Source organism: Manduca sexta, chromosome 2 (assembly GCF_014839805.1).
Source record: "Manduca sexta isolate Smith_Timp_Sample1 chromosome 2, JHU_Msex_v1.0, whole genome shotgun sequence".
In the NCBI taxonomy this organism is placed as follows: domain Eukaryota; kingdom Metazoa; phylum Arthropoda; class Insecta; order Lepidoptera; family Sphingidae; genus Manduca; species Manduca sexta.
The window spans coordinates 6,382,695-6,395,861 of NC_051116.1; the positions used below are offsets into that span (position 1 = coordinate 6,382,695).

Genomic DNA, 13,167 nt, shown 5'->3' on the forward strand with positions numbered 1-13,167 from the left:
CCAAATAGGTCAGAAGCTCGATCACGCAGTAGTGACATAGTCAATATGAAAAGAAACCTTAACAATAGACATTAAAGTGTTTAATGACTTGTTTGCAGGACAAGGAGTTGAAAGACGCGATATCGCAACGCAAGCTCGCCATGGCCGAGTACAACGAGGTCACCGAGAGACTCTCTGAGCTCAGACAACAGAAGCAGAAGTTGTCGCGACAGGTATAACAATAATATCATATGTCTACACTGGTATAATTGCAAAGCAATGTATCGATAGTTTGGTATGTCGAAACAGGTATAAATTCCAAGCGATTTGTAGATAGTTTGGTATGTCTAAAAAGGTATAAATGTAAAGCAATGTATTCATAGTTTCGGTATGACTAAACGGGTATACATTCAAAGCGATTTATCGATAGTATTGTATGTCTAAACAGGTTTAAATGTAAAGCAATGCATCGATAGTTTGGTTGTCTAAACAGGTATACATTCAAAGCGATGTATCGATAGTTTGGTTGTCTAAACAGGTATACATTCAAAGCGATGTATCGATAGTTTGGTTGTCTAAACAGGTATACATTCAAAGCGATGTATCGATAGTTTGGTTGTCTAAACAGGTATACATTCAAAGCGATGTATCGATAGTTTGGTTGTCTAAACAGGTATACATTCAAAGCGATGTATCGATAGTTTGGTAAATTTAAACAGGTATAAATTTAGTATGAATATTAGAATTAATTATCTAGATTATGTGTACTTCATAGGTCTATCGTAAGTTAAAAAATCTGAAAAATATAGATAGTAGTAGTGGGCCAAATTTGTAGTTCGGTCTGGAGTTTAACGTGTATAGTGTGGTTGCGAATAGCTAGTGCGCATGCGTGGTTACAACTAACTTTATGACAAACTTTTTTTATGGATTATTGACTGGTTAGGATAGACTGTGTTGGAAATAAAGACGCAAATGAATGAAGCGCCTCTGCTATTTAGTATGTCTAGTGGTTAGGCTCGGTCTCTTTGGTCACGGCAGCCATAACGCCGTTAATAAATCGTAGTCGTAGTTATTTTGTTTAAAATATATTTTTTAACGTTTTTAACAATGTATAGTGTTATTTTCATCAGACCGTAATGAACTATGCTCACGAATCGTTCATTAATGATACACCCATTCCCTCCCGAAGGTGCGCGACAAGGAGGAGGAGCTGGAGGTGGCGATGCAGAAGATCGACGTGCTGCGGCAGGACATCCGCCGCGCCGACAAGGGCCGCCGCGAGCTCGAGGCCCGCCTCGACACCGCCATCGCGGAGGCCACCAAGGTGAATTATACGCTATCTCGGTTCATTTAGGGATCATTTTTTTTCATACGTCCACCGCACCTGATGATGGTACGTGGAGTGGGGTCCAATAGAATGTCGATTGATGAGAGATGATTACCCGTCAACAGTCGATAGTATTATTTCGGCTTGTTGGAACCGGATATACACATGCTGGTCTTTGTATGGAACAACATCCCTTAAATTAAAGTTATAGGTAATTTCATCCTCGAAGACGTGTCACAAGATAGCCTTTCGAGCGGGTGTTTCGTGGGGTACGGGGACTGATCCAAGTATTTTTCCCGACGCTATCTATGGTAGGGAAAGTAGCGGGTCGCCTCGTGGGTGGAATGATATTATATGCGCATGCGTCGTTGCAGGAGCGCAAGCTGCGCGAGGAGACGCTGCGGTCGCAGCGCGCCTCGGCCGCGCCCGGCGCCGCGCCTGCGCCCTGCGCGCCCGCCGCCGCCGACGTCGCGCGCCTGCAGGCCGAGGTCGACACGCTCGAGGTACACACGCACACAGCGCACGCGCCGGCGCGGGAGCGCGAGCTGCGCGAGGAGACGCTGCGGTCGCAGCGCGCCTCGGCCGCGCCCGGCGCCGCGCCTGCGCCCTGCGCGCCCGCCGCCGCCGACGTCGCGCGCCTGCCGGCCGAGGTCGACACGCTCGAGGTACACACGCACACAGCGCACGCGCCGGCGCGGGAGCGCGAGCTGCGCGAGGAGACGCTGCGGTCGCAGCGCGCCTCGGCCGCGCCCGGCGCCGCGCCTGCGCCCTGCGCGCCCGCCGCCGCCGACGTCGCGCGCCTGCAGGCCGAGGTCGACACGCTCGAGGTACACACGCACACAGCGCACGCGCCGGCGCGGGAGCGCGAGCTGCGCGAGGAGACGCTGCGGTCGCAGCGCGCCTCGGCCGCGCCCGGCGCCGCGCCTGCGCCCTGCGCGCCCGCCGCCGCCGACGTCGCGCGCCTGCAGGCCGAGGTCGACACGCTCGAGGTACACACGCACACAGCGCACGCGCCGGCGCGGGAGCGCGAGCTGCGCGAGGAGACGCTGCGGTCGCAGCGCGCCTCGGCCGCGCCCGGCGCCGCGCCTGCGCCCTGCGCGCCCGCCGCCGCCGACGTCGCGCGCCTGCAGGCCGAGGTCGACACGCTCGAGGTACACACGCACACAGCGCACGCGCCGGCGCGGGAGCGCGAGCTGCGCGAGGAGACGCTGCGGTCGCAGCGCGCCTCGGCCGCGCCCGGCGCCGCGCCTGCGCCCTGCGCGCCCGCCGCCGCCGACGTCGCGCGCCTGCAGGCCGAGGTCGACACGCTCGAGGTACACACGCACACAGCGCACGCGCCGGCGCGGGAGCGCGAGCTGCGCGAGGAGACGCTGCGGTCGCAGCGCGCCTCGGCCGCGCCCGGCGCCGCGCCTGCGCCCTGCGCGCCCGCCGCCGCCGACGTCGCGCGCCTGCAGGCCGAGGTCGACACGCTCGAGGTACACACGCACACAGCGCACGCGCCGGCGCGGGAGCGCGAGCTGAATTTTGAATGAAAATTATAACATTCATAACCATTTATTGTCAAAAATATATAAAGTACAATGAGTCATTACAACATACAAGTTTCACGATGCGTGTCGCGTAGCTGTCGGGCGTCGACTAATGTCTCGGCCGCCGCGCGCGCGCTACCTCGGAGTTCGGACTCGGCGGTGAGGGTGGCGGTGCGTGGTTCCCGCCCGCGGTTACACCCCCCGCGGCAGTGCCTGGGAATACGTGTCCATAAAACACAATGTTTAAGCGCTACACGCGTCAACGCCTTATAAGGAAATGTTTAGCGTTTATTAAATTTGATTAGATGAAAGTAATAAGAAAGATATTTAAACATTTTTAACAAAAAAAAAATTTCCTTCAAAATAAAAGTAACCTATTTTTAACATCATTTTTTTATATATACATTTAAATTTACTGACGATCCTAATTATTAACTACTAGAATACTATGATTACAATAACATTTTTTTTATTCTGTCCGCCGCACAGATGCAATACAAGGAATCGCTAGCGCAGCAACAGGCGCGGTTCAACGCAGAACTAGCAGCACTCAACGAACAGCTGCAAGAGGGCGACGCCATGAGAAACATGCTCAACCGAGAGGTAATATACAAGATTATTCGCACAATAAACTCTAGATAGGGAGTGAGTAACTGTAGATCATTGATTCCCAAATTGGTCCAGGTGGACCCCCAGAGGTCCACGGGAGACTTGACGGTGGTCTACGTTGACCAAGAAATAGGGGTCCACAATTCATAAGCAGGGGTTCAGAAAAGCCTATCTGGTTTGATAGTAAATTCACGCCGTATATCCCCGAAGAGGTAGGCAGAGGCCTGCCTCTGCCTACCTCTTCGGGGATATACGGCGCCGGAACTTTCCGCCGTATGTATTCCGTCCCATGATTTGATAGTTAATGAGCATGTCAGACACATATTCCAGATTTCGGGCTGATACTGAGAAGAAAAACTTAATGTCACTATCCGACCCGGGTATCGCACGCAAGATCTCAAGCACTGCAGCTGTACCGTTATCCAACGAGCCATCGTAGTAGTCAATTTATAAAAATCATATCGCAATAAATGAAAAGCAGTCAAAAATCACCGTACACAACCCATTACAACAATCAGACTAAAGTTCACAAAAAATCTGTTTAATGTTTAACCGAGTGCCGAAGGGCAATATTTTCCTAGTACAGGTGTTAAATCTTTGGCACTGTTTGGAAGTTTTCAATGTCTGCCTTAAATCTTTGGCAAAATTTGGAAGATTTCAATGTGTGATAATTTTCAGCTTCAAACATCCAAAGACAAGCTGGAGAGCCGTCGGCTCGAGCAGATCAACGACACTGAAGACAAACAGGTGCTCATCAACGAGAACAGGAAGCTCACCAAGGACCTGGACGCTGTGAGTAGTGACGTTTTCATTGCATGGATTCCAAAGATGCGATTGATTGATCCTTCGATATCGATATGTTATATGGGGATGTTGTTAGGTTGTAGTCAAGATGCCTTTCAGCAAACGTTAATGGTAATTGAAAACAAAAAATGTACAGGAATGAAATATTCCAGCGATAGACTTAGTGGCCGTTGAAGTATTACGTAACGCATTTTTTTAAGATTTTTGAGCCTTCCTCCATGTAACGCGCCGTAACATTTTCCTGTACATCCCCGCCCCTCCTCCAAAAGTTTGTAACTCTAAAGTGACAATTTTTGCATCAAGACTATATTTTTCGATGTGATGCCCCGCAGATGGCGGAGAACGGCAGACGGTGGCAAGCGGAGCGGCGGCAGATGGAGATGGAGTTGGAGGAACTGAGGGCCAAGAGGGACACCATGCAGCATTGGGAGACGCAGGTCAGTACTAGTGACATATTTAGGATCTTTAGTCACTTTGCCATAAGTTTATGGCAAGATGAAATGAGACACGAGGTGATTTTTGGTCTGATTTATTTAATGTACAAACGGTGCTTATATACCGATCTGGGAATATGGCAAATTATCCAAACATCTACGTGAGATTATGTGCGACGTTGTCGCTAATCACTTTCCTTTCTTTTTTAATACTTTTCTTTTAATGTACAAACATACACATGTTTTATTATATTTATAGATTAAGAGAGTCATCGGAAGAGTAGTATTTTTATGTGTAAATTATTCCATCGCAGCTTTTAGTAGTGTGGCATTCGGATACAGCATCGATCTAGAGATGATTATCCCTCGTTAATCGACATCGTATCGGCAATTTATTACAATATGTATTTTTATTTCAACAAAAGTATTACATACACATACTCTTAAAAGACTTTATTCAAGTAATTAATGAACTTACATATATGTGAGATGCATAGCTTGGAAGAGAGAGAGAGAGAGAGAGAGAGAAAGTCGACGCCATATAAGCTGTTCAATACCGGATTTATACAGAACCCTACTCACGTGGCTATTAGCGGATTAACGCGGGCGGATATAACAACCAACACATTAAAAACGTTGGCTTTCAGTACAGCGTTTTGTGGCAATCAAAATGTGTCCTTATGTGATTGCAGATAGCGGACATTATCCGGTGGGTGGCGGACGAGAAGGAAGCGCGCGGTTACTTGCAAGCTCTCGCGACCAAAATGACAGAGGAGTTGGAGTATCTCAAGCATGGTGAGTCGTTCGGTGTTACTCATACGTATTGGTATCGTATTAATATAGTTATAGTCTATATATACTATTATATAAAGCTGAAGAGTTTGTTTGTTTGTTTGTTTGTTTGTTTAAACGCGCTAATCTCAGGAACTACCAGTCCAAAATGAAAAATTCTTTTTGCGTTGGATAGCCTTTTGTCCGTGGAGTGCTATAGGCTATATATCATCACGCTATACCCAATAGGAGCGGAGCAGTAATGGCTAATCTCAGGAACTACCGGTCCAAACTGAAAAATTATTTTTGCGTTGGATAGCCCTTTGTTCGTGAATTGCTATGGGCTATATATCATCACGCTATACCCAATAGGAGCGGAGCAGTAATAGCTAATCTCAGGAACTACCGATTCGAACTGAAAAAATATTTGTGTGTTGAATAGCCCTTTGTTTGTGGAGTGCCCTAAGTTATATATCATCACGCTATGACCAATAGGAGCGGAGCAGTAATGAAACTTGTTGCAAATACGGGGACAATTTATTAGTTTTGAGAGCTTACGTTGCGTGCGCTGCGTAAACGGTTAAAGTTATGCAACAATGATGTATGACGGAATTGTTCCTCTTAAAAAGTTCTAAAGAAATATATTATAAAACAAAGTCCCCCGCTGCATCCGTCTGCCTGAAGGACTTAAACTCAAAAACTACCCATCGTATTAAGATGAACTTTGGTATGGAGACAGTTTGAAACCCTGGGAAGAACATAGGCTCCCGGGAAACTACTACTTTTATAATGGAAAACTTTAGCCTGAAAAATTTTATAACGCGGGCGGAGCCGCGAGCAAAAGCTAGTAGCATATAAGTGTGCAAGACAGCGGGTAGCCACGGCTGCTCACAAATCAGCTAATTGACTAGTCAATCATATGTATATCAACTCGCGCTTTCAGTTTATTGTTTTTTTTTTTTTGCTTTGAATGCCGAGACGATCTTGCCGCCCATAAACAATAGAAACACCAACCAACACCTTGAATTACAAAGTATTGTTTGGTATTCCACTGCGCTCGCCATCGTGAGACATGAGATGTTAAGTCTCATTATGTCCACTACGTATTCTGGCTAGAATAGTTACACAGCAGTAACAAAAAAGCATTTGCTGTTCTCTCGATTATTTCAAAGATCAAAACATCTATAAAAGTAATATGCATAAAAAAAAATCACTTGAATAATAGATGTTTATATGTTTCATAACCAGAAATAAGACATACAATACTTGGAAATTCCACAAATGTTTTTATAAACATGCTCCAAAAATATCTAACCCATTCAATTTTAAACACCTCTCCTTCAATTACAGCCAGCGCCTCCCGAAGTTCCCTAGCGCCTTCGTCACCTCCAGGCGTGGGACCGCCAGTGGTGGGTGGTGTCAGTGCCGGCACTGGCGGTTGGCGGAACCGGCGCTCGCAGAAACTGGACAAGATGGAGATCCTGACGCTGCAGTCGTCGTTGCATTCAGAGATACAAGCGAAACAGGCAGTTGGCGAAGAGTTGAGCCGCACCAGGGCAGAGCTGCTGGCTAGTCAAAGGTAGGGCCCACGCAAAGTCGTAGTGGGTAGTGGCGATAGCCTAGTTGGGAGTGGAACGGACTGCCGAGACGAATGTCCGCAGGTTCAAAACGCAAGGGCACCCCTCTGAGTTTTCTAAAAAAAAATTATGTGTGTTTTCTTTGTGAGTTATCGCTTGCTTTAACTGTGAAGGAAAACATCGTGAGGAAACCTACATGAGAAGTTCTCTGTAAGAATTTTGAGGGTGTGTGAAGTCTACCAATCCGTACTAGGCCAGCGTGGTGGACTAAGGCCCAATCCTTCTCAGTAGGAGAGGAGGCCCGTGACCAGCAGTGGGACAGTATATAATACAGGGCTGATGATGATGCAAAGTCGGGGTGGTATTGATATTTATTTATACAGGCAAGTTACCTCACTGCACATAATGGTAAGTGGAGTGGGTCTACTGTGGTGTCGACTGACTAGTACCCCACGCTAGTCTACACAATTAAACCTCTCTGTTTGAAACTGGATATAGATAGGCTGATCCCGAAACACGACACACTTACGTAGGCTTCTAGGGCGGGTTTTACACCCTGTGTACGGTGATCGCTATCCGTGCGAATACAAATATACTACCATCGGCATGTTACACCTATATAAACGATCGTTAACTGATAATAGAATTGTCTAAACTACACTAGATCATAATCAAACAAACTAACAATACTATATTAATCTCACCAGAGAGCTGCTCGAGACGCGGCAGCGGCTGGATGCGCTTGCGCACGACATGAAGCGCAAGGAGCAGCACATACGCGACATGCAGGCGCGCCTCGACACGCCGCACCACCAGCCCGCCTCCTGTGAGTACCCACCATCTACCACCTACATACGGTTACCTCCAATAGTTAACTGTTACAAAAGAGGGTAATTTAATATGCGTTGGATTGTCGATTAGTTTTTTTTTTAAGGTATAGTTTAATTTTATTGTGTAGGTTGATAAGGGTAGACGTGAGTAATCGATATACATAGGTTTTACTTTTGGCTGTAGGAGAAGTCGCAGATTTTTTTTTCACTGATATATGGGTATGTGATTCTGTAACGTTGTGGGCTGAATAAGTATTTCATTCATTTGTATACTAAAACTAGTAAATACAAACCAAGAATTATTTGTTAATTTTAGTACTAAAATAGTTATTCGAATTGGTTAATTCACATGCTACGAGTTATCGATAATTTATTTTCAATTCGAATGTTGGTGACCCTCTTTAATGGTATCTATTGGAGGTAATCTGTGACTCACATGCACTCCCTATGCACCCCTTATGCACCCACACACACCACGGTACGTATGCACTTTTACGCGGGGTAGAGAGAGGTTCATACAGTAATAATAACGATTAGCAACATGCTGTTGGAAAACGAGACCTTTTATCGAAACTCGTTAAAACATTGATTTTGTAGGATATTGCTTTTCTCAATTTTTTTTCAGGCCTTAGATATATTAGAAAAAAAAAAGTTAACTATTTTTTGCCAAAATTATGTTTATATTAAATTATACGCTCCGTTGCGCTTTTTAAAAAATTGTGCACTGAAGAGGGTGCAAAAGACAAAAAAAAACGCTCTCTCTCCGCTCCAACTTTATTATTTCATACACGTTATATATCATCATGTAATATATAAAGCACTCGTTTATGTATAAGTAAATAATAATGTTTATTTAGTGCACCATTTCTTTTTGTTTTCGTTACATGTTACCGCACAATCCCATCCAATACACAATACGAAAAACGTTACGTGTACCGCACGTCCGTATGCCTTTATGTCAAAATGGATACTTGGGCTCCCAACACAAAGTCCAACGTCGTCCGCGCCGAAAAAAACGGAAATAACAAACCTATGTGGTGTGGTGTCTATGCACGGCGGCGTTGTTTATGGACTGTTAATATTTTTTTTATATATATATTGTGAAAATTTGAAATTGGAACTGTGATCGGTATTGTTCTATTGGTCGATAAAAATGGTGTCCGTTTCAAAAATGGAATGTTTCGCGACCGCCTGTTTGCTGAAACGTACATGTATTATCTGTGGCATTTATGGAACGTGTCAAACGCGTTTTCTTTTTAATTTTTATTGATTGTTACTTTTTAATCTGTGCCATTTGGTGTCCCGCCTGCATTGTGCTTTGTTTATTTTTTTTTTATAAATGTCAGTTCGAACGTGGTTGAGGCCGTACATACCGTTGTTTATAGGCGTGACGTCATGTATATGGGGTATTGCGATTCTAGTGTACCATCAGTATTATGATTGAGAACAACCTGTATATAACGTAGTTGAGAGGGAATTAACGAATTATACGCGACACGGAACTTGCTATAGGATGTCTATTTTTATTTATTGATATTTTTTTTTTACTAAGACAATTGCTGTCAATATCTTTTTTTACAAATTAAGATCTTATACATGAAACATAATATATGCAAATATTAAAAAAGTTTGTACAAGTGTCGTGTCGTATAACATGGTGCAGTTAAATGTTATTTCCCTTTGCGGTGCTATTTACAAAGCTTTTTGTTTTTTTTTGCGATTCTGATTTTTTTCGGAAAGTACTTTTTTTTTACTATGTACTCTTTTTACATCAGTGCTTACTATACTTCCTATAATCTCGCCAAAGTGTACAATTTCTAGTCTCAAAAACGTGAATCTAGTCCGTAACGATCGTTTTACCAAAGATTTTTAATTGATTTGAGATAAAAAAATAAATCATTTTTATCCTCGACCATTCGAACTAGTCATTTATTATTCGAATCGATGTATTTTTTTAAGCGATTTGTTTTGTGTTTGTGTATTCCGTCGTCGAAAATAGCACGACGCGTCGTAATCGTATTGGGCTTGCTTTTTATCGATATAAATGTAAAGCTCGCAGCACTAGTCAATGAGCGAGAGAGACAGCATGATATTTGGCTGTAGAGCGAAAAGGACAATAATATTGGAGATGTCATTTTATTGATATGAACGAGACGCATGATTTTCTTTTTAAATATATACTCCTTACGTATTTTTTTTGTTTTATACAACATGTACAATTTCTTTTTAATTTTACTTATCAGTCGATGAAATGTTTGATTATTTATTCATATATACTATTTTGGGCTGATATTATTATTTTATTATATATATACTATTTTTATGTACTGATGATTTGAGGCTAATTTCGTTCAATGGATAGATTATTTTGAAATTTTATTAATCTTTATCAGATATACAATTTTAATACAGCATTTACATTTCGATATAAATTATTATTGTGTCCTATTTCGGAAATAGGTAAGTTACTATTTAATAATGCGAGAAGCGTAAATGTTAATATATTGGCTTTTATTGCAGTAGTTCAAAGTTAATTTTTGGTATCGATTTTACAATTTTAATTGCTATGACTATTTGAATGGCTGTATGTCACACTATGTTTTATTTCGTCTCTTTCATAGTAAAAAAGAGCTCTAAAAGGCATGCAGCCTACAATCATCAGTGCATCAGAGCTCATGAAATCGCACTCATACATTACATCGAATTACACGTCGCAAGGCACAATGCAGGCGATTTAAATTTATTTATCGCTTAGTTTAAGTTTTATTTAGATCAGCTGTAGAATCTCATTGTATGGTTTACGTTTTTTTTTTGTTTTAAATACGCATGCTTAAGACCATTGGTGAGTTGTCGATAATTTTGTGCATATGATGATTCTTGCCGTAATTATTATCGATAACAAATATTGTAGATAATTTGTCGATATATCTTTTGATTTTTTTTTAGTTGTGTTTTCAGTTTTCGGCTAAATATCTCTAGAATATTGTCACGAGCACACGTTAATGTAGCTTGTGATTAGATATTATAAAAAAATAGTTATCTAAAGGCTTTTTTTATTATACACACAAAACACATTCGATTTGAATACGACTAAACGTTACGAGCATTCGCCAAATACACTATACACCTTAATTTTCCACTACACAATTAATCTGTAATATATTTCCATATCACTCCTTTTATTTTACTTTTTTTTTCATTTTGCATTATTCTTTCCTCTATAAACTCTACCAGACTACATTCCTTTTTCTTTCTAGCAATATTCTAAACTATTCTAGAACAGATTTTCCCATAATCTTTACCATTTACTATCTTTCGTACTACTAAATGTTTAGTATACCATCAATTCTATTCATTTTGGATGCTTGACGTTAAATAGGTCACCTAGTTATGAATCAATTTGTATGGTTACTTATTTTTCCCTAGCTTTTGTCTATTTTTTTTAAGCTCGAGTGAAACTAAAATGATTTTCTTATATTATTTCTCTAAAATTATCGCTACACCAATGGTCTTAATATTTACCAGCAAGTTACTGATTTTATTTTATTTCATTTATTTCGCATTTTATTTATATTTTAAGTCACATTTACTCTGCATTTATCATTTGTATGTATGTTTAAAATTAGTTCGTTGCATGTGTGATGTGAAATGAAATGCGGGGATAAATTAATTTGCGTGAAATTTGGTCAATATACGTTAAAAAAATCAAGAATTATAAGTACAATCGTGGACAAATAAAATGACATAATGTGTTAGTTAATAAGCAATGACGTTTTACAATTAACTGACATAGTATTTTTTTTTATTTCGGTGCAAGATTGAGGTAAACTTAATTTTAACGGAAATATTTTTTAATATTGATTCAATAAAATTGGCATGCCATTTTTTTACCTACGAATACGTAAAAAAATACACTATACATAAACGAAAAAAAAAATTGTTTATGATAAAAAAAAAATATGCGTAAGAAGCACACGTTTTTGCGTGCGTTTATATGTGCGTACGCTTTTTATTTCCCATCGCACATGCGCAGTACAATGAATCGGTTTGTGTCAGTGAACTCTCTGTACAGTGTTTATTGTACATAAGTTATTAAAACAAATTCTGTTGTAATAATTTTGTTTTGTTTTTACACATTTGTCGGATGTTTTTCCGTTTTTTTCTATATTTTTTTTTGTCTAGCGTTGTGGAGGTGTGTTCACACACTCACGGGATCTTCCAATCAATCGTGCTAATCGGGTTTATATGTTAAATCATACATTATAGTAAAATTAAGTAATTCTCTCAATTGGCTAGTTGGAATGTTTTAATTAAAAAAAAAAGTATTAGTTAGATTACAAACTGTAATACAATATAATTAAAGTCGTAAGTTGTACGCAAGCAGCGAGGCAAGGATCCGCCAAATCGTCGACCTACTGGAGCGGCAAAGAAGACAATGGTTCGTTAATATTTATATATAGTTATAATCAAATCCTATATAGAAGTAGCAATCATCGTATGTGACTGTGTGTTTATTTTGTCCCGGTGACGTAATCTGTTGATTTTTTCAAAGTATATTTATTCTGTGGTCTTATTGCAAGTGATTAAGTGTTGTATAGTGATATAAATATTTAGATTTTCGTCTGGAAAGAGGTGTTCCTTATATCGATATGTTTGCATGAAATGGTTCATCGAAATTATATCTAGAGGTCTTAATTTCAGCTACGTGAATAATTTGCCTTTATCATTGGAAGCTCGATATTTAGTTATTTGATATAATATGTATTGCACGAGAGAAGCTACGTTTTGGTAGTTAATTTTTTATGTTTTTCTATTATCGGAAAAAGTATATTATATTTTTTTTATAAATAAATAAAAAGAAACTAAAATCTAAAATAGGTATGCAATTCGCTTGCAATCGGACCAAGGATTTTCTAACGTAAAAAAAAGATTACAATAGATTATGTCACATTTATCCTAAGGTGTAAGTTTTTCTTGTCTTTGTGCTGCCAAAGTAGTTTTAATCTATTAGTTACTATTGTGTCTTCAACCATTCCATTGTAAATACGAGCAAGTGTTGAGGAAAATTTGGATTTGTTTTTGGTTTTTTATTATTGAACATCACTGTTTTGCGGGTGCCATACTGTAATATAAAAATCTAGTTGCTTTTGTTAATAACTGATATTTTTGTAAAAATTACTAAAAAGTTTATTTCTTGATCAAATGTAAAAAAAAAAACTATATTTGAAGAACCATGCAAAACTAAGACTGGATTATGGATATAATTTTCATAGCTATTACTTAACAAAATAAGTCCTATTTTTATTG

The 13,167-nt window shown here is 40.8% G+C and overlaps 1 protein-coding gene across 3 annotated transcripts in view; it reads left to right on the forward strand.

The window, feature by feature from the left end:
* The window catches only part of LOC115456379 (serine/threonine-protein kinase MRCK beta), a 63,077-nt gene that overhangs the window by 30,623 nt on the left and 19,287 nt on the right, over positions 1-13,167 (forward strand). For 2 of the 3 annotated variants that reach the window (XM_037436752.1, XM_037436756.1), the window contains exons 18-26: positions 99-212; positions 1,169-1,303; positions 1,681-1,809; positions 3,325-3,438; positions 4,123-4,236; positions 4,581-4,685; positions 5,375-5,477; positions 6,804-7,032; positions 7,738-7,856. In XM_037436752.1, coding sequence (XP_037292649.1) covers positions 99-212; positions 1,169-1,303; positions 1,681-1,809; positions 3,325-3,438; positions 4,123-4,236; positions 4,581-4,685; positions 5,375-5,477; positions 6,804-7,032; positions 7,738-7,856 — 1,162 coding nt within the window. Of the gene's footprint in view, positions 1-98; positions 213-1,168; positions 1,304-1,680; positions 1,810-3,324; positions 3,439-4,122; positions 4,237-4,580; positions 4,686-5,374; positions 5,478-6,803; positions 7,033-7,737; positions 7,857-12,244; positions 12,299-13,167 lie in introns of all 3 variants that reach the window. The other variant, XM_037436746.1, reaches the window with a different exon arrangement.